Below are 24520 nucleotides of genomic sequence, written 5' to 3'. Positions count from 1 at the left end.
TGCTGATTTACAGATCAAGTGAGCTAAATTATTATGTCATCTACCATAGAATGGCACTTATCTTTTAGTAAAGAAAGGATTCACCAGGTGCCCTTTATTTAAAGAACATGTAGGTAGGTACAGGTGTGGAGAAATGCATTGTGGAAATAGTTAAGAATAACTGGCCAACACTCAGAAAGATGTTCAGGGCACTCTTCTGAACATGCTTCTTTTAAAAACCAAATATTGAGTGAGTGTGCCAGATTACAAAAAAAGAGACTCAGAAAGGAGCAATAAGATGGGTAGAATAATAGGTTTAAATAAGTATTACTACAATATCCCAAACATCTCAATAGACTTGGACTTAACCACTTTCAGGATGTTTGTACTTTAGTCCTAAGTTGCTGAAGTGACCAGAAAGGATATGGGCTCTTTCAGAGGTTTCTCAGCTACAAGTGGGACTTTGGTGGCTCGAGCATGACAAGAAAGGTCATAACAGGAACGATCAGCACATCCAACAATTTCAATCCAGCCCTAGGAAGACATAATACATAAAAGCACTTATTACTTATGATGGGCTCATTCATAGATGCATGCAGATTATAATTCAATTATAATATCTCCACTCAACTTTTGTAAATGTTTTAAATGGGAATAGTTCTATACATTAGGCAGCTAATAACCCTATAAAATATAATTCACACATGTACACAAAGTTGTCTTATTTTCTAGACTTATTTTGTCATATTGTGAATATGGGGGTAAGCTAATATATTCTAAGATTCAATTAAGGAAATAAAATGTGAACCTAGACAAACACTAGTAGATGCGTTTCAAATCTGTGACCATGATTCAAAATTAACCTGGCAAAAACCACCACTCCCTTTGGATGAAGCATCTATTGCATTCACAACTTGGCATCACCTGGTTGCACTAAATACACACCTCAGTTGGCCATGAATAATGTGGGCTTTTGTGTTCAATTCCATTTCCTTCCCAACAAAAGAAATCTCAATAAAGAGCAGGTAACATTTAAGTCAGAATAAAACTTAACAGCATTACCACCACATAGATGTCAGGTTCCATTTCTCATATGATACTTTTCAAAAGCACAATCTAAACTTTTTTCTCTCTTTTTTTAAAGATTTTACTTATTTATTCAGGAGAGACACACAGAGAGGTTGAGATACAGGCAGAGGGAGAAGCACACTCCTCGCAGGGAGCCCGACGTGGCACTTGATTTCCAGACGCCGGGATCACGCCCTGAGCCAAAGGCAGATGCTCAACCACTGAGCCACCCAAGTGCCCCTAAATTGTTTTCAAAGACCTGTAAGAACCTGTTATTTGAGTAAGAATGAAAGAAATAAAAGGCTTATTTTAGTAGATATCTAGTTAGTCCTTCCCATGATTATTTGTATTTTGCCTTTGACCCAAAGGCATGTATGAAAAATTACAACTGTCACAACTACTAAGCTTTCCAAGCATGGTACCACATAGGGTGCATCGATGAAAGAGGGCAAATAAAAACCTCACAAGCTCAGAAACCCCAACACATAACAACAAAACAAGAATTAAAATTCAAGGCTAGGGATTCCTGGGTGGCGCAGCGGTTTAGCGCCTGCCTCTGGCCCAGGGCGCGATCCTGGAAACCCGGGATCGAATCCCACGTCAGGCTCCAGGTGCATGGAGCCTGCTTCTCCCTCTGCCTATGTCTCTGCCTCTCTCTCTCTCTCTCTCTCTCTGTGTGACTATCATGAATAATAAAAATTAAAAAAAAAATAAAAATAAAAAAAAATAAAAAAAAATAAAATTCAAGGCTAAAAACATGTACCTTGATCATCTAACATTCACTGAAGATGTTAACATACTTATAAATTAAAAGGAAAAATTATAAAAACACATCCAAGAATGGCAAACAGCTCTGGAAGAGTGGTTACCCCTAAGGAAGAAGAGAAGGGTGAAACATTACCTAACTTTTTTTCCATTAAAAGAATAACATATGGGGCAGCCCAGGTGGCTCAGCAGTTTAGTGCCACCTTCAGTCCAGGGCAGGATCCTGGAGACCCAGGCCTGAGTCCCATGTCAGGCTTCCTGCATGGAGCCTGCTTCTCCCTCTGCCTGTGTCTCTGCGTCTCTCATGAATAAATAAAGTCTTTAAAAAACAAACAAACAAAAAGAATAACATATGAAGCACAGAGAAGTGTTCAAGTCCTTTTGTTGAATGCACAGACTGTCTAGTTTTATTCACCAGACACTGTTCTCTTGATGGAGTGCTTCAGATGGGGGAAGGAAGCTCTTTACCTGTTTCATTTCCCTGATTTAAATGAGTAAGAAACAATTCTCCTTTGCTCCCTTAGGCTGCGATGGAACAACTTTAACAGGGTTTTGGCATTTCATTTACTTCATAAAACATGCTCAGCAAACTGCACCAGTTGTTCACAGTTTGGTAAACTGTTAACAATTACAACATTTTATAAAGCAACTAGTTAAACTCAGTATTGTGAGGACTTAAATAATAAAAAGTCTTTAAAGAGACTTCTCCCCTCTCCTCAAAAATTCCTGCTATTTTTGAGCTTCTGGTTTTGTGTAGTTTTCTAGTGACCTTACATAAAATGCTGTAGCATAATCTCAATGCTGGGCCCACATTTTCTTTTTTTTTTCAATTTTTTCTTTAATTAAAAAAAAAAAATTTACAACTGACATGAAACATCGTTAGTTTCAAGTATGCAATATAATGATTCAGTATTTGTATATATTGCAAAATGAGCGCCATAAGTCCACTTAACATCCAGCACCATATGTGGTTACAGAACTTATGGGATTTACTCTCTTAGTAGCTTTCAAATATATAATACAGCATTATTAACTATAGTCATCGGGCTGTTCTTCTCATCTCCAGGACTGAGGCATGGACTGGAGTCATTTCTGACTCCCATTACAGGACGATTTAGCCACAGCAAACCATGACACTCAGAAAGGATGAGCAGGAATGTAGCAGGTTCTATTAAAGCAACGTAGCACAATAGTTAGGAGCAAGGGCCTGGATGGAGACAGTCCTGGTTCATATCCCAGCTCTACCACTCACTGTGAGACTCAAGCAAATGTCTTACCTTCTCAGCACTTGTCTCCTCAGAAATAGGATCTAGGTTGAGGATTACATAAGATACTACATATGAAGCAATTAAAATGGTAAGCAGAGCCCCTACCAATTATACAGGATGAATGAACAAACAAATGAAATAAATAAAATGTAATCCAGGCCACATTCAGAATCTCAAATGAGATAGCAAGAATCTACACCTGCTTTAACCAAATTAGCGTCAAAGCAAACTAAGAAAGGGAACTGGTATGAAACAAAGAGAAAATAATCTTTTCTCATACAGCACAGAGTATTTTATTGGTTTGACTTGCAAGTATGAAGAAATCCCAGAAAATCTAAAACAAGTGAAGAAATTAATAGTCATCTGTAATTAAAAAACTACTACTACTATCATTTTGGCATATATATATACGTCAAGCCAGCCTGTGAGGAAAAGAAAGTAACAAGAAAAACTTAACAGACTATAGAAATTCCTTCCTAAATCCACAAAAGAAAAAGAATACATTTAAAGCAACATCAATAAGAGCCACTACAGATATTTGCATACCATTATGCATGTATACATGAGTGCATGTTTATAATGCATGTAAAGCCATCTAGAACAGGGGCTGAAAAGCCCATGGGGCTACATTTTAAAGAGTTGTAAAAAAGAACTGACAAAAATCTGCAAAGCCTAAAATATTTTTACTATATTTACTATAGAAAACAGTTGCTGATCTAAAAGAGACATGAACCACTTTCGGGAAGATGTATATAACTGAATATATAACTGAAGTTTCACTTTCTACATAATCTTCAGAATAACTTTTTGCTTTTTATTTACAAAAATGAGTCCCTTTCTAAATGGCTGATTTTTAATTTTTAAAAGTGAATCTGTTAAAAGAAAGTCATTTTGAAAAGTAAAGAGTGAAACCAAGGGCATATAGGAATGAATGATTATTTTAAGTCATTGAGAAGCCTCTCTAGCATCAAATAAGGGAAATGCCAGAAGGCTCTCAGGCCCTTTGTTCCGATGCTACCTTATTCCCACTGCCACCAGGGCAGAAAGCATTTTCTACATCCAAATGTCTTTGTTTTTTTCTTCTTTTTACTTTTTAAAAAAAAAAAAGTTTATTTTTAGTAATCTCTATACCCAATATGGGGCTCAAATTCAGGACTCTGAGATCAAGAGTCACACACTTTTCTGACTGAGCCAGCCAGGTGCCCCTCCTATGCCCAAATATCTGTCAATCTTAAGGTCCGGTATGAATGTTCATGTTTGGGAGGTGGGGGGTGGTAAGGTATAGCGAAGTGGTAGCCTGGAGGTATTCTCTGAATTATTATTAAATACACAGAATTTGAGAAAAGGTAACTCCTAAACAAGAGATCATAATCTACTAGTCTATCGATAAAACCTAATAAAGAAGCTCTCCAAACGAAGAGCACCATGTCTGTCTTTACTCATCCCTACCACCATTTCCAACATTTGCTAGTGTCCTTGTCAGGAAGGAGGCTACACCATCTTAGCTGCACCTGGGGATACTACCCAAAACACTGCCTATCCCAGAAATGTACACACCAGCACTGCCCCATCACTGACCATCCCCCCCACCTTCGTTCTCTGTTTGTAAGTCTATAAAGGACTCTTGGGATGCAAAAGTAACCCCTTCCTTCTTAGAAGGCAGGCAGCAACTGCTTTTTCCATTTTGTTTGGGAAAAGACCTCTTTTCTCTTTGTTCCACTCTGACATAAAGCACACAAAAAGCAATTTTGATATCCATGCTCCTAAGTTAACAGTGTGAAGATCATATGCTCACAACCCTTCCATTCTCCTTACATAGGATGTTTTAGATTCGGCATCCCAACAGTCACAGGCATAGTGGGCCATCTCATTCTCCATGTGCTGGCGGAAGCGTAGCTTATCTGGAGATACTCCAACCTTCGTGAGGTAGAGGTAGATGCGGCCAATGAAGTAGCCTAATACTGAGTTGTTAATCACACCCTAAAAATCAACGAATAGACAAGTAAATAAGCAAGCAAACATGCAAGGACATAAAAAGGAAAAAACACATTCTCTCAAAGATCAATGTACCATTTTCAATTTACTCATAATCTATTGAAAAACACAAGGTAAGCTAATTTATCCAGCTTTCAGAACAATCTCAAATACCCAGAATGTGATTGTGGCTATTTTTAAAGAGGTTACTCTCAAGTAAACTAACTGATAAGAACAGAGTTATTCAACATCTTTCTGCCACACTCACTGGGTCAGCAAAATTTCAGCCCAATACTTCTTATCTTCTGAATCTATAGTACTAAAACTGACATTCATAATAATGACCCTACAAAGAGAGAGAGGCGGATTTATTTCTTCTGAATTAACAAAAGTAGTAATACATGTTGAGAGGAGTTCAATGTATCCTCATCCACTGAAGTTTATGCACCTCATACTGTATGTCATTTTATGATTCCAGGACGAGAAGGATCTTAGAAATCATCGAGCCTCATCTCCAACCTGCTACAGGGTTGCATTTCATTTTTGCATTTCTGCAAAATGGCTGGCAAGTCATCATCCAGCCTCCAGTGGAATATTTTCAGGAGCAGGAAGTTCACTGTTCCCTGGGGCAATTCATTCCATTCTCAGACAGCAGCTACTATTAGAAAGTTTCACTCACTCATTTATCTAGACAAATGATTAGAGAAATTCTATTCTATGCAAGACTTAATCCCAACTGCTATGCGGAATACAGGAAAGATTAAAACCCAGAGGCCTTGCTTTCTAGGAGTCAAAATGTCTCCCCAAAAGTAATACATGTTGATAAAAGTTGGATTGACAGGGCACAGTTCAGACCAAGATCTTTTTTCCAAGTGATCTGCTAAATATTTTTTTCATGTTAGCTCCCTGGACTGCAAATTGGCATGTTCGGGTAATTTCTTCCCACTATATTAAAAAAAGGGGGGGGGAGAGGGGCGCGTGGGTGGCCCAGCGGTTGAGTGTCTACCTTTGGCTCAGGGTTATGATCCTGGAGTCCTGGGATCGAGTCCTGCATCGGGCTCCCTGCAAGGACCCTGCTTTTCCCTCTGCCTATCTCTCTGTCTCTCATGAATAAATAAATAAAATATTTAAAAAAAAATCTCCTCCCCCTATAATAATAGTGTAGGATAAATATGGTCTAAAAACAAATACTAGGGGATCCCTGGGTGGCTCAGCGGTTTAGCGCCCGTCTTCGGCTCAGGGCCTGATCCTGGAGACCTGGGATCGAGTCCCACATTGGGCTCCTGGCATGGAGCCTGCTTCTCCCTCTGCCTGTGTCTCTGTCTCTGTTTCTCTCTCTCTGTCTCTCCTGAATAAAAAGAATAAAATCTTAAAATAAATAAATATAAAAACAAATACTATATAAAAAATAAAATGATCACTAAAATAAATATTTTGTCATCCAGTACACAGAACTTGCTAAGTGCTGTAGGCCCTAATTAAGAATAATCTAAATGAAGTCACTGGTGGAATCTTACCTGATCAACAGCGTCTCCTAAGCGCATTTTTCGAGCAGATTGTCCACTGACTTGGGCTTTTGCTGAATACAAATAAAGGTGGAGGTCTGCCACATTCTGAAACTTAGGATGTTCCTTCTCACTGGGATCTACAAAGTGCTCAATTTCTGCCATTGTGAACTCCCTGGAAGCAAAAACATAAGGAATAAAAAATAAACAAGACCCTTATTTTCAACTTTACTCTACAATGATATAGGCCCTCATACTACAGGAATCTCTTATCACCAAACAAGAAAATTGTTTCCTAAGGGAATGGCAAAAAAAAAAAAAAAAAAAGGTTGGATTAAGTTTGTCTGGGTGGCTATAATTTTAAACATATTAATGAAAACTTTACAACTCACTTGAACAGTATTTTAAATAAATGTAATACAATCAAGCGTCCCTCAAATATTAACTCTTGTCTAATGACAAAGATTCTTTACTTGCCCAAATGTCAGTCTCCTGAACCTTTCCTTCTAGGCCCATCTATATACTTCCTTGTAAAATTCAGTTTTAGCAAGAACCCTAATAAGTTATTTTATTTTTAGATTTTATTTTTTATTTATTCATGATAGACAGAGAGAGAGAGGCAGAGACACAGGCAGAGGAAGAAGCAGGCTCCACACTGGGAGCCCGACACAGGACTCGATCCCAGGACTCCAGGATCACGCCCTGGACCAAAGGCAGGGACTAAATCGCTGAGCCACCCAGAGATCCCGATAAGTTAAACTAGAAATCCCCTCTCACCCCCCCAACCCCCCCACCCCAGCTATGTGATCACCTCTGATATCTTTTTTGGGTCCGTCATCCTCCACCATCCCCTAGGTGGTATCTGATCACTCTGGCCTGTGTCCAGCAAGATCCTATTAGGTTGGTTTAGCCAAAAGCCCCCTTACCTTGGCCCTGATATTCCCTTTTAGTAATTTTCTAACCACTGACTCCACTCACCCTGAGCCTTGGCTATGAATCCTCTCTTGTCTATACTATATTCAAAATTGAGCCCTGTTCTATACCAATCTCTTTTCCCCTACTGCAATAGCATTAAATAAAATCTGTTTCTACCACCTTAACTATTGTCCATCTGTTTTTCCTTCCATACTAGTCACAACAACAAAAGATTATTACTTTCAATGGAAAATAATTTTTATGGGCACCTGGGTGGCTTAGTTGGTTAAGAATCTGCCTTCAGTTCAGGTCATGATCCCAGGGTCCTGGGATCGAGCCCCAACATCAGGCTCTCTGCTCAGTGGAGAGCCTGCTTCTCCCTCTCCCTCTGTCCCTTCCTCATCCCTTCTGTGTTCTTTCTCTCGGTTGCTCTATCTCAAATAAAATTTTTTTAAAATAAAGAAAATAATTTTTAAAGAAAAGCCTGATACAGTTTTTAAATATTAGGGAAACTTAAATGTTAGACACAAAAAAGAAAAGACATACTGGATAGTGACTTCCAAATAAAATGATTTTCTTTTATAGCACTAGCAAGTCTTTATAAATACATACTAAGTGAAGTTCCTGATATTTCCTTTTCAAAGAATGGGAAATTAAAAGTGAAGTGAAATTGTTCTTTAGAGCTTTTATAGTAGTTTGGTTTCTTACTTTTTATTGCTCTGAACAAGTAAATGACTGATAATGGCACCATACAGCTGGCTTCTTTAGAGTAACAGCTTTTTGAATAAAATGTTATTCAAGGCAGAGGACATAAGACATGAATTGAACAGGCTTGCATCAAGCTAACTGCATAATGATGAAATAAATATGCATATAGTAATGGTTTCCCAAAGAGATTTCTCTGAATGGCAATTAAGTAGCTATTGGGGGAAAAGTATTTTAAGTTAATTTTATGAGTCAAAATCAAATCTCTCTTCTTTTAACGCACTCCTCCACACACATTTACTAGTGCACTTTCATGATTATCTCAGATGTTTTAGAAGTAATGAAAAATTGCTTAAATGGATTCTAAAAATACATGAAATGCATTGCAAAAGAACTCTGATTTTTAAAATTTTTAATAGTATTTCTTCTTTGGTCCTATAGCACCTACGTCTTGTCTTTCAACCACTACCAAACATCATATGTGTGCAGAGAAATATGATAGAGACAAAGAAGCACAATGTCTGTCCTCACATAACTTATAGCCTGGCTGATAGCAAAAGAACATCTAAAATGCAAGATATCAAATCAAAATAAGGGCCCTGCCCAGAATCCCCAGATAATCTGCTGCCAAAGCCTTTCCATCTGTTCTGTCAAATAATCCCAGCTCACAGACAGGAGATGGAAATCAACACCAATGGTGATTTTACCAGCGGTCTCTTGTCTTTGAGTTCAGAGACTATACCTGAGCTGTGGAGAACTACAATACATATAGTCTATAAGACAGAAACAGCCAATCAAAATAAAAATAGATTTTTAAAAATTTCACATGAACAGTCTAATACTCCCAACCTAAATAAAAGAAATCATAGCCATGCAAAGACTAATCACTGGACAACTCTAGAAATCAAGAAAGAAATCACAACACTAAACAAATCCTAGCCTTATCTGTGGAACAAAAACCATGGGCATACTAGCTCATGGAAATGAGTGGACTTCTAGTCAGGATCTTACAGATGTATGTAACAAAAAACCAGCCAGAATCCAGACAGGATGCTTTAAAGTGAAAATGGCCAAGGAATAAAATATCAAGAAGCTCCACAGACCTTTTACCAGTTACCTCCTAGAATCACTCCTCAATTCTGAGCTGCTTTGTCAATTTACCACTTTCTAATCCTCAGGCCCCAGGTTTTGCCTTACTTCATGGTCCTTCTGTAACTTCCAAGAGCTGCTCTATATTATATAAATCCTCTCCAAAACACTGGCTTTAGACAAAGTCAGCCTTACCGGGCTTCCTTGGTATTTTGAAAGCATGCTTGCAGACACTACTGGAACAGATGGAAAGCAAAAAACAAAAGGAAAAAGAGTGACAGAAAAACCCAGATGCCAGGAAGTAGAATAAGACTCAATCCTGACAAGTTTTTCATTGTTATTATAGCTGATTCAAGTTTTTGAATACCTCTTCCATCCGCATGAAGGCAGAATCACTCCCACCCCATTTCTCTAAGTCGTGTAAGGTCCTTCCTTCTCTGTGCAGTCTCCCCTTTCTTGACCAGAAAGCTGACCAATCACAGGCCTGAAGAAACAGTTTGGTCAACACATAGGGGTGTTTCCTCAGCAGGTGTCATGGGGATTAAAAGATGAAGCAGATGCTTTGGGTGCTTTGATGTAGAGTCAGTGGCTGGGATGTACTATGACAGAAGTCTGTGATTATACTGAGTAAGAAAAGAGAGGAGATGGGTGGGGTGATGGAGCTGTAGAAAATCCTTCTGGAGTCTAAGATAGTTAAATTTACCTATGTATCTTATTTTTTATATGGAATTTATTACATCAAGAGATGCTATCTGTAAGAAAATACAAAGAAATCACAAAAAGCTTAAGTCATAAGCAGCTAAATCATAGTAAATTTCTAAAGAAAACTATAACTTATTACTAATATGCCCTCCTACACATTCCTGGATACATCTGGCAAAGAGAGGTTATTAGAAATAGAGACAGGTTTCTCGAGAAGCAAGCCTGCTAGCTGGCCTGCCACACAGGCACCTCAAGTATCTGGAGGAATGTCAACTGGTTATGGAAACACCCTTGGCCCAACTCCAACAGTACTGTTTGCCCTGGACACCCAGCTTGACTCTCCCCTCATGACCATCACCCTGTCCTCACCTCACCCTAGAGTTACATACATCACCACTGCCAGAAAATGCCTTGGTTTAGACAATCAAGATCTTGCCATCCTCCAAACATGTGATGAACAAGGGTGAAAGATCATTTTGAAGCAGGTGAGAAACGTGATCTATTCTTTACCTTCCTTCCTTTCCCTCCAAGTTCTCATTAGTTACTCACAACTACCTGATGTCCCAGAGATTACAAACAAAACATAATCTTTTGGACCAAATAAATACATGGTCATGCAAAAATGAAGCAGAATTGTTTCAACATAGAAAGCTTCCCTTTTCCACTCAATGCCAAGCTCATTCACGAATTTTACTGGAGAATCATATGGGCAGTACCTGACTCTGATCAGTCCAGATCGAGGGGAAATCTCATTTCTAAAAGAATTTCCAATCTGAGCAGCAGCAAAAGGCAACTTTCCTTGGTTGAATTCCAAAAGTCTCTTGAAATTCAGGAAAATCCCCTGTGCAGTTTCTGGTCTCAAGTACCTATAAATTTAAATAAATCAGACTGTTAGAAGGAAAGAAATTATGTTTTCCAAAAATCAGAAACTCTAGATACAAATCCTAAAAGTCCTAAATATACTAATTTCACACAAAACAGTACCTATACTTTCTAAAGAAAAGTTTTAAGAGTATTTTCCTTGGGAGCAAACATTCTCAAGCAAGTGTCAGAGCATGAATCAATCAACTGGTATGACAATACTACTATTAGAAATGTCTTTTATTTCATCAGTCCAGTTGAGTCAAAAGTCAAATACCTCTCTCTTAATGTCGCTAAAACCTAATTTATCATTTACATGGAGGCAGACAATAATTCAGATTCTTCTGAAAATAAGACTAAATATATGCCTTTTATAACCCACATATTAGAGAATAGGTGGGTGGCTACAAAGAAGCCAGTATAGGCTCACACTTAACATTAGAGCTCACTCATCACAATCATCACAACAGGCAAATTTCAACATTTTCCTTATCATTTTCTCCTTTGGTAATTCTACATTTCCAGCCAGAGGCTTCTTCTCTTTTTCTCCATGTTTTAAAGATACAACCAAGCAAATAAAACATGATAACCATTGCCCTCTTCTCAATTTTACAGGAAATATTCTGTGCAAAAATATCAATTAGGAAAGCTTTCCCAATAGCCTACTTCAAAATAAATATTTTATGAAAAGAATTTTAAAGAAAAAATAAAATATAGTTGTACCCTCTTCTCACTCTAACACACCAACTCCTCATTCTGGTGGCCCTTTCCAGATTTCATCCAAAAGAAGTATAACTACAGTTTATATACAATTTTTTTTTAAAAAAAGCTGTGAGATTTTCAATTTTTATTTATTTATAAGTAGACTCTACACCCAACATGGGATTTGAACTCATGACCCTGAGATCAAGAGTCGTATGTGCTATCAATTAGCCAGGTACCCCTATGTGCATGATTTATAAGAAGAATGTATAAAATTATGTATTCTTTATTTTTCCATTTTTGAAATAATCACAAAAATTTCTCATATTTAACAGTTGCAGAGTATTCTACTAAAATGATCCACTTTACTATAACTTATTTACTCATCTCAAGTTTTTGGACAGATAGGTTATTTCTACTTTGAATCTATATAGTCTTGATAAACATAGCTTCCTTTCCTTTTGAATTATTTCCTTAGATAAATTTCCAGGAGTGGGATGATAGGTCAGAGGGTCTGGCCCACTTAATGACCTTCTGTATGTACTGCCAAAATGAAAGGCTTATCTTTGGACTCTTTCTATAAAATATCCCAAGTCAACACAGTGTGTGACTAAAATAATTCCAGTAATACATTCTGTCAAAATTTTTACCATTCTTCCATTTCTACTCCAGAAAACATAATCTATCTAGATTCATCTAACAAAAGCCTACCCCTACCCTCTACTACCCTACAATGAGACTGTAAGAAAAAGATCTCAAGTTATAAAGTGAAATACTTTGGCTAAGTTTGTTAACATGGAGAAGGAATCTGTAAATACACATTCTAGTTCTGGATCATACCGTAAACAGTTTAACAGCTTTCTTTACTGTTAAAACCACATCTTTTAAATAATAAGCTAAATCTAAGTTGTTCAATATGGTAGACCACTAGTGAAATGCCTGTTTAAATTTAATACACTTCAAAGTTGAGGTCCTCAGAAGCACTAACTCCATTTCAATGGCTCAACAGCCATATATGTCTAGTGGCTACCATACTGGATAGTACAGATTACAGAACATTTACACCACTGCAGAAAATTCTATTGGACAGTGTTGATCTATACTAAATGGTTTCTAAGTCTCCTTCAGCAACAAGTTCAATGACTTTCAAATCATTCTTCAACTATCTCTCCTGCCCTATACAGCTATCACAAGACATAATTATCACAGACCTGTTTATTTTGTGGCAAAAAAAAAAAAAAAAAATCGCACACACACACACACAAAAATTTCATTCAGAAATAATCAGAAGGAATGCATTTAAGAATATATGTCATTATTTCTCCTTACTATACTTATCTATACTTTCTATATATATATATATATAATTTTTCAAAAAATTTCCTTCATGACTGATTTGATGTTTACTTTTTATTACAAGCAATTTTAGTAATTTCATTACATAAAGAATAAGTGATACATACCCAGGCATGTTTCCTCCAGGCCCAATGAAGGTCTTGAACATTAAGTTAAAAGATACTGGAGGGGAGAGATCATTTCCAGTATTGGGGGATTTTACATTATAGTTCACAAAAAGATCCCCAAGTTCTTGCTGTCCATAGTTATCAAGCTAAAGGATAGGCAGAGAAAATAACGTAAAAGACAGGAAAAAACAGAGCATAAAAGTATTGTATATATAAAACCCATCCATCAAGTCACCCAAAGTAAGAACATCCAAGTTAATCTAACCTTCAAAAAACTCAAATTAAAACCATAACCAGCTCACACACACTTTTCACTTATCAGTTTTACCATTTACCACTCTAGAGAAATGGAGTATCTTTCTGGGACTGAATATAAAGCTACTAAATATAAAGCTCTTAGAGGTAAAAATTATTTCCTATTCGTGTCTACTTATTCCAGTGTATTTCAATTTTTATACAATGGTAATCATCGTGAAACCCTCTAAAATGGTGCATGACCTCCAAGTCAAAAATTTCAAATGATTATGACAAACCATTTAATACTGAACAATATTTAAAAGTTAAAAAACAATCTCCTAATAGAAACAAAATCGATAAATCAACTCAAGACCATAAGAATGGAGGCTCTGGAGTCAGAAAAATGTGGATAAACTGCCCAACTCTACCATTTACAGATTGCGTGACTCAAGAGTAAATTCTTACCTAACTACTCTGAGCCTCAATTTGCGTATCTGTGAAATAGGGAAATAGAATCTACTTTACTATGAAGATTAACTACATAAAGTACTTAGCATAGGGCCTGGCACACAGCACATGCTATACCACTTACTAAGTGTTTTGCCAAAATATCTGATTGGGCCTATACGCCTGACTACCAAATTATAAGTAATGTAGACATAAAGCAAAATTTACTGATGTAGAAACATCACTAAAATAATGCAGTCAGCTAAATCCAGATAGTAGAAAACACTAAAGAACAAATGTCTCAAAAAAAAAAAAAAGAACAAATGTCTCAACTTCAAAAAATAATTTTTTAAATGAAAATGAAGGAAAATTAGAGATGAAGAACCTACAGATTGCAAGAGATTTAAGAATTATACCAACCACTCATAAAGTATGGACTTAATGTGGATCCCAATTCAAACAGAAAAAAACTGGTTAACATTTGAGAAAATGTAATACAATGATGTTATAGATGTACTTCAAAATAATCCTGGAGAAAACGACAGGAAAGCAGGGAAGGATTCAACAAAATCTGATAAAACTGTAGCAGGTTCATGAGTATGTAAGTATTTAATAAACTATTTTCTATTTGTATATGTTTTGAAGTTGTCATAACAAAAAGCTTAAAAAATGACTTAATAACTGGTACATGCAGAGATGGGTCAGCACAAATGGACAGAGAAGAAAAACAGTTCTGAGCTGCTGAATCCACATAAAGGAATAAATAAAGCTCTTCCTACCAGAGGGTGAATCAGTGCCTTTTAAGAAAACCATCATGCTGCATAAAGCTGAAAAGGAATCATAGGCACTAACAGGTGGAGAAAACACTATCATTTGATCAAGCAAACAGATGAGCCTTTGGCCATAAATCCACCAGGGCCATTACTGAGTACTAGACCACAGTCTCCAAATTTTCAATAAAAGTTAGTTACATTGACAGCTTGTACGTACATCTGATATGGCAAATCAAAAAACAGATTGCTCTCTGGGGCACCTGGGTGTCTCAGTTGGTTAAGCATCTGACTCTTGATTTCAGATCAGGTCATGATCTCAGGGTCATGAGATTGAGCCCTATTTTGGGCTCCTGCATTGGGCTACACACTGGGTGTGGAACCTACTTAAGAGTCTCTCTCCCTTTCCTTTTGCACCTTTCCACACCAGCACATGTGCATTTTCTCTAAAAAAATCAAAACCAAAAAAACAGATTGTTCTCCTAAGACCATGGATGTGTGATGAGACAGTCAGTGTTCAAACTATAAATGGCTTAATAAACCAGCTAATTACTTCCTGCTCTGACAACTGACTCAAAAATAAATGAAACTGTTAAGATCAAAAACACATATTCACAAAATCTTAGTAAGTCTAACATTATAAATGGGAAACAGTAATTTAGAGGTAATTAGCAGGGCTTTTCATTTCTTCTTTCTAATAAAGGTCATGCCTTTGGGAAAGAAAGGAAATGAGAAATGAATGTTCAGCTATAATGGTGTCAAAATCCAAGAATTAATTAACTAAACTATGAGCAACAATACTAAAGCAATGAGCTTCAAGCAAAGGAAAAATATACCTCACAAGACGAAAATAAATTGGTAGATGAGTCAACAGCCAAATTAAGAGTTTCTTTCAATTTAAATGAGGAAGGAGAAAATTTCTTAGCTACTGTTTGAAAGCCAGATATCACAGGGAGAAAAAAATCAGCATATTTTTAGAAAATAAGGCAGCAGCTGAAAAATACCCAATAAACTGTCATGAAAAAAAAAAAAAAAAAAGCAGAGATAGGGATTCCTATATATAGCCTCACCTATTTATATACCAATATAAAGAAAATATTTATAAATACAGCACGGGTTTCTGTGTGTATGCATGTACATTTTTGCCCAAGTAAATAATATTTAAGAGGTGAGACTTGGTGGACCTCATGATCAAACATGGTGTTGAAGAAATGTACTTTGCTTAAACGGATACATGAGGTGACAATATATATACATGGACCTGTGCATCTTCCTGGGGAAAAGAGGTGCAGTTTTCATAATATTCTTTTTTTTTTTTTTAATTCATGAGAGACACAGAGAGAAAGAGAGAAGAGAAAGAGAAAGAGAAAGAGAGAGAGAAAGAGAAAGAGAAAGAGAAAGGGGGGGGGGCGGGCAGAGACACAGGCAGTGGGAGAAGCAGGCTTCCTGCTAGGAGCCTGATGTGGACTCGATCCCGGATCCCAGGATCACGCCCTGAGCTGAAGGCAGGCACTCAACTGCTGAGCCACCCAGGCATTCCTCATGATATTCTTAAAATGACATGTGACCTAAAAAAGGATAAGAACTACTTCTGATATAGAGGGTATTCCTGCTCTTGGTAAAAATCAGAACATTATTTCTATGGTCTCTTTTAAGTCTTCCCTAAATTTTGCCAACTTAAACAGAAGTTAAAAAATTTTTAGTCTATAGGAAAAGCAGGGGGCCTGCTCATCATGTTCTAAGAATAATACCATGTAGCCAGGGTCAGTGCAACCAGAAGCAGACAAAGTGGCTGATGAGACAGTGCTCAAAAGAGATCTGCCCCAAAATCTCCACATCAAGACTAAACACTATTCATCACTAGTCATGCCTCTGGTTTTTGCTATTAAATCCAGAAAATTGGTTTCCAAGGAGACAGAACAAATTTCATGCCTATTTACACTGAATTGCTAGTTTGGGGTAAAATAAAGTGTTAGTCACAAAAAGTAGAGAGAGAAGAAAACAAAAATTCAGAGAGAGACAGAAGGTAAATTCCCCTTCCTTACAATCGTGGCCTGGGTCAGCACAACGTGGAATTCAACAGTCACTAAACACTGAAAGACAACACCTACCTGAGTTGCTATGATAACATCTCTAAAGTACTCACCTGAGCCAAGACACTTTCCATCTCTGATTTCTTCTCAGCAGAACACTTCTTATCAGACATCAATTTCTGTAAATGAGCTATAAGAACAGTGTTGGTACATGTCAATTTCAATCAATGGATAAAAGGACAATGTACTTTGAGTTTCAGTGCTGGAAAGGTAAGAAAATGAATACAAGGATAATGTTCTTACTTTATATAAATTCCATGGCTGATTTTACAGGGAGAATCGTGATGCTACCTTGATTCTTTTGCTAACTTAGAATTTCTAATTATCATATACTACTTTTTGTTAAATAAGGGACTTGGGTTGTATAGGCATACCTTGGAGATAGTGTGGGTTCAGTTCTAAACCACCACAATACAGCAAATATTTCAATAAAGCAAATCAAACGAACATTTTGGTTTCCCAGTGCATATAAAAGTTGTTTGCACCATACTGTACTCTGTTAAATATGCAATAGCATTATATCTTTAAAAAATGTATACTTTTATTAAAATATATATTACTAAAAAAAATGCTAACCATCACCTGAGCTTTCAATGAGTCCTAATCACTGAACACCATAACAAATATAATAATAAAGTTTGAAATATTGCAAGAATTACCGAAACATGAGAGAGACAAAGTGAGCAAAAGCTGTTGGAAAAATAGCACTGATAGACTTGCTTGACAAATTGACCTTTCATTTGTAAAACACATAGTATTATAAAGCACAGTAAGTGGAGTGCAATATGAGGTCTGCTTGTATGTTTAATTACAATCTATGCACTTTACTCTGTGTTATGCCCAAAAAAAATTTTAATAGAAAAAAATGAGTATACACTCTGCCAAAGCAAGCTCATAGAAAAAAATGAGAAAAGTTTAATCTAAACCCTTTGTTTTGATCATTTTTACTTGGAAGAACATTTATCTGAAGTGAAAAAACCATACCTTTTAAAAGATGGTCAGCACGAAAACACTCTCCATTTTTTACGTCTTTCACCATGAAGTCTGCAAATTTGTCTACATGGCCAGAGGTCCTAAGTTAACAAATGCCAAGCCAATTTGTTATTTTCATACAAATTAATACATACTTTACCTCCTAAGACAATAGTATACCATGTTTAAATAGTATATCATGCATCTGTGTATATCAAAGATGGAAGCTCCTATATATATATATATATATATATATATATATATATATATACACATATATATATAGTGATACATCCATGGTAGATAATAATTTAGGCCAGAGAAAATTCTTCCTCAAATCTATCCCCACCCTTTCCCCAAGCTCTTCCTTTCCACAGGAAAAAGACTTCAACTGGATTACACTCTTTTATAAGCTGTCATAAAGTACGTGCTATCTTACAGAATCAATTAATTCAAGAGTTAAATCAATTAATTCATTATGTAATGAATTAATTACTAATGCTTAGATCCCATTACTAGTGATCTAAGCAAAGGTCAAAATCATGGGGAACTTGACTAGGAAAGAATTCATGATAAATTCATGATAAATCTTAAGGAAAGCGTCTTCTGCCACTGAACACTATATGGACACTGGTATTATCTCTTACACAGTTCCTATTAGTGGAGCAAGTAGCTAAGGAAAAGGTTGTCTTGATCTTTTAGATCCATCATCAGGAATTCATCTTGTTTTTATTGGCTGAAATTACTGAGAGAGCCCAAAGGATCTAAACAGTGAAAATGGGCTCTTTACCAGGCAGCATTAAATGAAATGATGAGGAGCACCTGGGTGGCTCAATCAGTTAAGCGTCAGCCTTCAGCTCAGGCCATAATCTCAGGGTCCTGGGATCGAGCCAAGAATCAAGGTCCCTGCTCAGCAGGGAGTCTGCTTGTCCCTCTCCCTCTACCCTTCCTCCCCACTCATGAGCACACTTGTGGGCTCTGCCTGTCAAATAAATAAATAAAATATTTTAAAAAATACAATGAAGTGATGAGAGATACAAAATGTCAGAATTCTTCTTCTTTCGTTTTATATTCTACAAATCCTGCCCTGATTTCAATGTTAGTAGGAATGACCTAAATTTCTGCACTAACACTTCAGCACAAATAGTAATTATAAGTGTATACACACCTTTGCCCAGAACTTCTAAAAACTTAGAGTAAGGAAATAATCACATATACACAAAATCCATCAGGATGTTCAATGGACTCGAACATCAGAAACAAATTATTTTTAAGATTTGAGAGTGAGCACGCACATACATGAAAATGAGGGCAGGGGCGGGGGTGGGGGGAGAGAGACACACCTCACACAGGCTCCCTGCTGAGCACAGAGCCTGACGTGGGGCTCAATCCCAGGATCTTGAGATCATGACCTGAGCTGAAACTAAAGAGTTGGCCGCTTAACCAACTGAGCCACCCAGGTACCCAAGGAACAATTTAAATGCCTACAATATGGTACTAGCTAAAGAAACTGTGGTATATCTATGAGAAAATATTATGCTGTCATTAAAAATGCTTTAGAAGAATATTAATATTTAATGATATAAGTAAATGTTCACCTATATTACATTAAAAAAGCAGTGTGCTAACACTGATGTATATACAAGGACTTACAAAGAAAGAAGACAATAAGGATAAACACAATAATTTTGACATGGCTGTCTATAAACATTAGGTGTATATTTTGTTTTTCTTTATACTCTACATTTTTACAATGAATATGTTTAGTAATCAGAAGTTACTTAAATACACATATTAATGAATTTCAGCCGCCAAAGTAGAAATCTTACTTTAAAACTGGCTCAGGAGTGAGCATGGTACAATCAATCTCCAGGATCTGTTCCTCTTGGATAAAGTGCTGCCTCCAGGTCTGAATAATATTGTTCTTCAAAGCACATCCAACTGGCCCAAAATCATACAGACCACTAACACCTATAAAATATGAATAAGGAACTTTACCTTGTCACTGTCAGCAAATGAAAGCGAGGAGACATGAGAAACTGTAAAACTTCACATATTCCCTAAAAAGGTATTAAGGTCAATAATTCAAGCCCCTCAATATAGAAAAGCCTTACTTCCAGCTAGCTACAGAAGTAAAATTAAAAACTCTTGCTTCATTTACTATCTCCATATTAAGAATTTCAAGTAGGATTAGTAAAAAACTAAAGGGAAAAGATGTTCCTCCATATATGAGAAACAATGAAAAACAGACTACAGTTTTCTGCCATAGAAGTAACTTGTTGCATCAGCTGATAACAATGATGAATTTTAGCACCCAATTCTCTAATTTATTCTTGGATATATGAGCCACTATATTTAAACCTCAAAAAGTTAAACATTTAGAGATCTGCTTAACCAAACTCGAATCAAGTTTCAATGGTAAAGTACTGAAAGTCTAACACCGGTATAATGATCTCCACTGACTATGAAAGATACTACTGCACATTTAATCAATGAATTATCTTTGCCTATACCTTCATACAGTGTTCAGAAGGATGCAGATTTACCTATATATCCATGAAGAATGTTTTCTCCTGACAGTTGCCATGAAGAATAATCTAGGGACCCTGGCTTATCACTCCCCTTGTGTGGAGAGGCACAGTATAGTAGTTCAGTGTTACAACGGCCCCTGACTGCTCCTAAGAAGAGTCTATCTGATAGGCACAGGAACATATTAAATGCTTACTACTTGGCCTCCTAACAATTCCCTACATCCTAATGGAAAAAAGCAGTCTTTGAGAATAAGTAGAGTAGAAAGAAATAAACAGATTTTACACCAAGTGGCCAATTTTAAACAAACAAGGGCAAAATACTCTGTTTTATGTGACCTGATACAATTAGGTATCAACTGAAAAGCCAAGTTTTTTTTTATTTAAGAATATTAAACCAACCAACAACATAACTGCTCTATCATTAATCCCCTACCTCCATAAATAGCAAAAGCTTGATCGTAGAAAAACCTCCTTTTCAGGGTATCTTCCATTTTTGCTCTGTCTACAATGTCATCTTTGGGTTGTAATGCTAGCTCCTGTAAGGGATTTTTAAATAGAAAACGTGTGATTAGGGATGAGAAGAAATATGAATTTATATATGTGAATTCCATTGATTCCATAGCCAAATTCAATATAAAATTTAACAGACAAAATTTTGATAACTTTAAAAAATAGAATCCTTAGGGTTTTTTCCCCTTTTAATTACAGAAAAGATACCTTTAATTATTTAGGAATAGGAAGACTAAGCTTACTTAGATGCAGATACTGATAAGCAGTATCTGAATTTTTAATGGATCACTGTAGTAAGACTTGGAACTCCAAACTATTTCAGTTTGGTGATGGGAGATTTATTGTTTGAAAGATTTGAGAAGAGGTATCAGATAGATACACCCTTTCCTTAAAAGAAAAAATATTTAATACATAACCATTATTTCCAAGCATAGAATTCATAAGGAAGGGCAAGAACAAAACAGAATGAAACAAAACGAAGAGCAAACACAATGCCTTCCAGGGAAATTCACGAAGTGTATCAAATCCAGGATTCTGGGGAGGGGTAGGTCAGAAGTCATAGAGGCTTCACAGACAACGTGATGTTGTAAGAGACGTGATGTTGTAAGAGACGGTGTGAAAGCATGAGAAATCTGCCAGGTAGAGGAGGAGAAGCCATGCTGGCTAAATAGAGATAAAGCAAATGATACTGATACTTGCTCAGAAACTTTTTTAGGTCTTTCCCACCTAAAGAGATTAAATAAAGATGAACAATCCTGTACCTATTTACATTCCCCTTTTAGGATCCCAAGACTCACCTTTGCTTCCAGAACCCTCTTCCGGGCTTTGAGCTCAGCTACAGCTCTGTCTACATCTACTTGGGGTGCTTTATCTTCTTTCAGTTTTCGTACAAGATCTCCCTAAGTCAACAAAGACAGTTTATATTCAGGATTGGTTTCAAAAGTCAAAAAAGTAATGAATGTGTTTTTAAGCATGTCTTTTTAAAAAGTATCTGTGTAAGAATGTTTATTATGTGAGATGTCATTATAAATAACTGAAGGTCTTTGCCCTTAGCATTTATAATCCAGCAAAATACACAAAGTATACAAATAACTATGTTCTAAGGGTGATTAGTACTAGTGTGCTTTTTTCTTTTTTCCTTTTGAGAGAGAAGACAGGTGGAAAAGGAGGAGAGGAAAGCATTGATAAAAACTATGAAACAAGGTTAGTACTGAGAACACAACCAATAAATAAACGACTCTCCCAGGTGGCCCGGGTGGCTCAGTGGTTTAGCGCCACCTTCAGTCCAAGGCATGATCCTGGAAACCCCGGGATAGAGTCCCACGTCGGGCTCCCTGCATGGAGCCTGCTTCTCCCTCTGCCTGTGTCTCTGCCTCTCTCTCTCTGTCTCTCAGGAATAAATAAATAAAATCTTTAAATAAATAAATCAATAAACAAACAAACAAACAAACGACTCTCCCCTCTCCTGAATCTCTCTCCTACCTACAAAAACAACCCTTTTGGTTTCCCACCTACTTTGACCATTTCTTCTTAGTCACAACTGACTCATTCCTCTGCTCTTTTCTTGGTAGAATTTTTCCTTGCTAATTACTCTAGAATACCACATTCACTTCCAACAACCTACCACCTGTATACTGATTCCCATACTCATGGTAATGTGGTGAAATAAGTAATCTGAAAAAGCAAACAAACAGAACATTACCTACATGACCTAGGAAACTTCAAGTCGAGAAATTAAAGTTGTCAAATTGATAGAGCCTTTGAGTTCCCAAAGGAAGTAACTGCCCTCTAGAGAAGCAGACCTTCCACACAGGCCTTTTAGGATTGCCACAGATCAAGGTAACCAAAATAATAAGCACTCAATTCAAAATTTAAAAACCCATTGCAGAAAAAAGCCACTATAGGGGAGACTCACTGGAAATGACAACAGAATTAGACCCTCGAAAGTATTAAAATGATCAAATACAATTGTTAAATGCTCAGGACATTAAAAAAAAAAAAGTCAAAAACAGGAGCAAAGAACAGACTATAAGAAACAATCAGGAAACTTGCAAAAGAACTGCACAGGTTCAGGTCTAAAAGAGACAACAAAAGGGTGAGGAAGGGGCAAAATGGGGGAAAGGGAGTGGGAGATAGAGGCTTCTAGTTATGGAATGAATATGTCACAAGAAAAAAAGAGCATACAGAATACAATCAATTGTATTACAATAGCATTATATGGTGACAGATGGTAACTACACTTGCATAGCATAACGTATAAACTTGTCAAATTACTACTTTGTACACCTATATAACGTGTGTCACCTACACGTCAAAATAGGTAAATAAATAAATAAGCAAAGAGAAAACGAATCACGTAGATCATCTAGAAATAAATCACTGAAATTAAAAACTCACTGGACAGGTTAAATAGCAGATCAAGGTTTAAGAGAGAATTAGTGATTTACAGTACAGATCTAAAGAAATTATCCATGCGTAATCCATTTAATGGAGCAGAGAGACAAAGATTTAAAAATACAAACAGGGCAATGAGACAGAAAAAAGACAGTCTGACACTCATCCAACCAGAATTCTCAAAGAAAATAAAGAAAATCCATAAGAGGTTCTATTTGAAAAGATAATGAGGGATGCCTGGGTGGCTCAGTGGTTGAGCATCTGCCTTCAGCTCAGGGCGTGATCCTGGAGTGATCCTGGAGTCCCGGGATCAAGTCCCACATCAGGCCCCCTGCATGGAGCCTGCTTCTCCTCCCCCTGCCTAGGTCTCTGCCCCTCCCTCTGTTGTCTCTCGTGAACAAATAAAATCTTAAAAAAAAAAAAGATAATGACTATGAATTTTTCTATAATTGCTCAAACACTTGAATTCTCAGATTTAGGAAGCACCATAAAATCCAAACAATATACAAAACAAAAACCTATATCTAGACAAGTCTGTAAAACATTGTATTTATGAGGAATTAAAGGCTTTTTAGAGGTTTTATGCCCTCTAGCTAATTGTGAAATCCTGAGCAAGCTGATACCTTTTTGAGCTTCTTTCCTCAACTGTTCAATACTCACTGAACTGATGACAATACTCACTGAACTGTTATAGAGTGAATAAAACAATTTAAGTACGATATTTTTAATAGTACCTAACAAACAGTAGACACAAAAAATTATAGTTATCATGCTATAAAACACCCCAACTTTGAAGTGGCTGAGTTACTTTTCAAATACTTCAAATCCAACTGGTTTATAACTAAATTATTTTTCTCTGCCCTACACTTGTTCCTTCTTTTCCTTCTTTTAAGTATTGCCTTCCATTTGTTAACAACAACCAAATCTACCATTTCCCAAACAAGAAACATCAAGTTATCCTTCTTTATCTCCAATATCTGGTCATTTTCAAATTTCAATCTACTCTCTCCCTTTTATACCCCAAAATGAGATTGCTAAAACATTATAAGGTTCTCATCCAAAAGTGTCTATGCTAAGATACACCGCAACCTACCCTAATTCATGTCATTTCTCTCCCACCTTTGTAAATCTTTTCACAAGCACAAAGCATTTCTAATTTCGTGACTGTTCCTACTCCCAAGCCTTCAATAATGTTTACTTTCAGGGTAGATATTTTGTATGAATTTCATTGTTGGAGAATAATGGGGAATTCCAAAATATCTGATGTAAAAGGGGACACTGCGTGTGTCAAATATTTGTTGACTGATATCACAACCTAAACCTAGCAAAGTACAAAGCACTTATGATGCAGTAAATATCTACTGACTTATTTCTTTACTCACTCAGTGGTTCTTTTCCTTTCCTCTACCTATCAGAACACCTATCTTACAAATGTTCACTAACAGAGCTTTTGATGAGGATAAGAACTCTGTGAGAGCCTTTGTTTTGAAAAGCAGCAAATGGTAGTTCTTTTTGAATGTCTGAAAGAAGCAAGTAGTTCTGAATATCTATCCTCCATGTGTCAAAGGTT

The 24520-nt window shown here is 36.6% G+C and overlaps 1 protein-coding gene across 2 annotated transcripts in view; it reads right to left on the bottom strand.

The window, feature by feature from the left end:
• GARS1 (glycyl-tRNA synthetase 1) overlaps positions 1-24520 on the bottom strand; it is a 43712-nt gene that overhangs the window by 12427 nt on the left and 6765 nt on the right. For both annotated transcript variants that reach the window (XM_049093767.1, XM_049093768.1), the window contains exons 2-11: positions 21354-21455; positions 20480-20582; positions 19345-19486; positions 17528-17616; positions 16597-16673; positions 12997-13142; positions 10687-10836; positions 6572-6734; positions 4896-5060; positions 401-513 (exon numbers count right to left, since the gene is read on the bottom strand). In XM_049093767.1, coding sequence (XP_048949724.1) covers positions 401-513; positions 4896-5060; positions 6572-6734; positions 10687-10836; positions 12997-13142; positions 16597-16673; positions 17528-17616; positions 19345-19486; positions 20480-20582; positions 21354-21455 — 1250 coding nt within the window. The remainder of the gene's footprint in view (positions 1-400; positions 514-4895; positions 5061-6571; positions 6735-10686; positions 10837-12996; positions 13143-16596; positions 16674-17527; positions 17617-19344; positions 19487-20479; positions 20583-21353; positions 21456-24520) is intronic.

The sequence above is a fragment of the Canis lupus genome, chromosome 14, assembly GCF_003254725.2.
Source record: "Canis lupus dingo isolate Sandy chromosome 14, ASM325472v2, whole genome shotgun sequence".
In the NCBI taxonomy this organism is placed as follows: Eukaryota; Metazoa; Chordata; class Mammalia; order Carnivora; family Canidae; genus Canis; species Canis lupus.
This window is presented reverse-complemented; position numbering and strand designations above follow the sequence as displayed.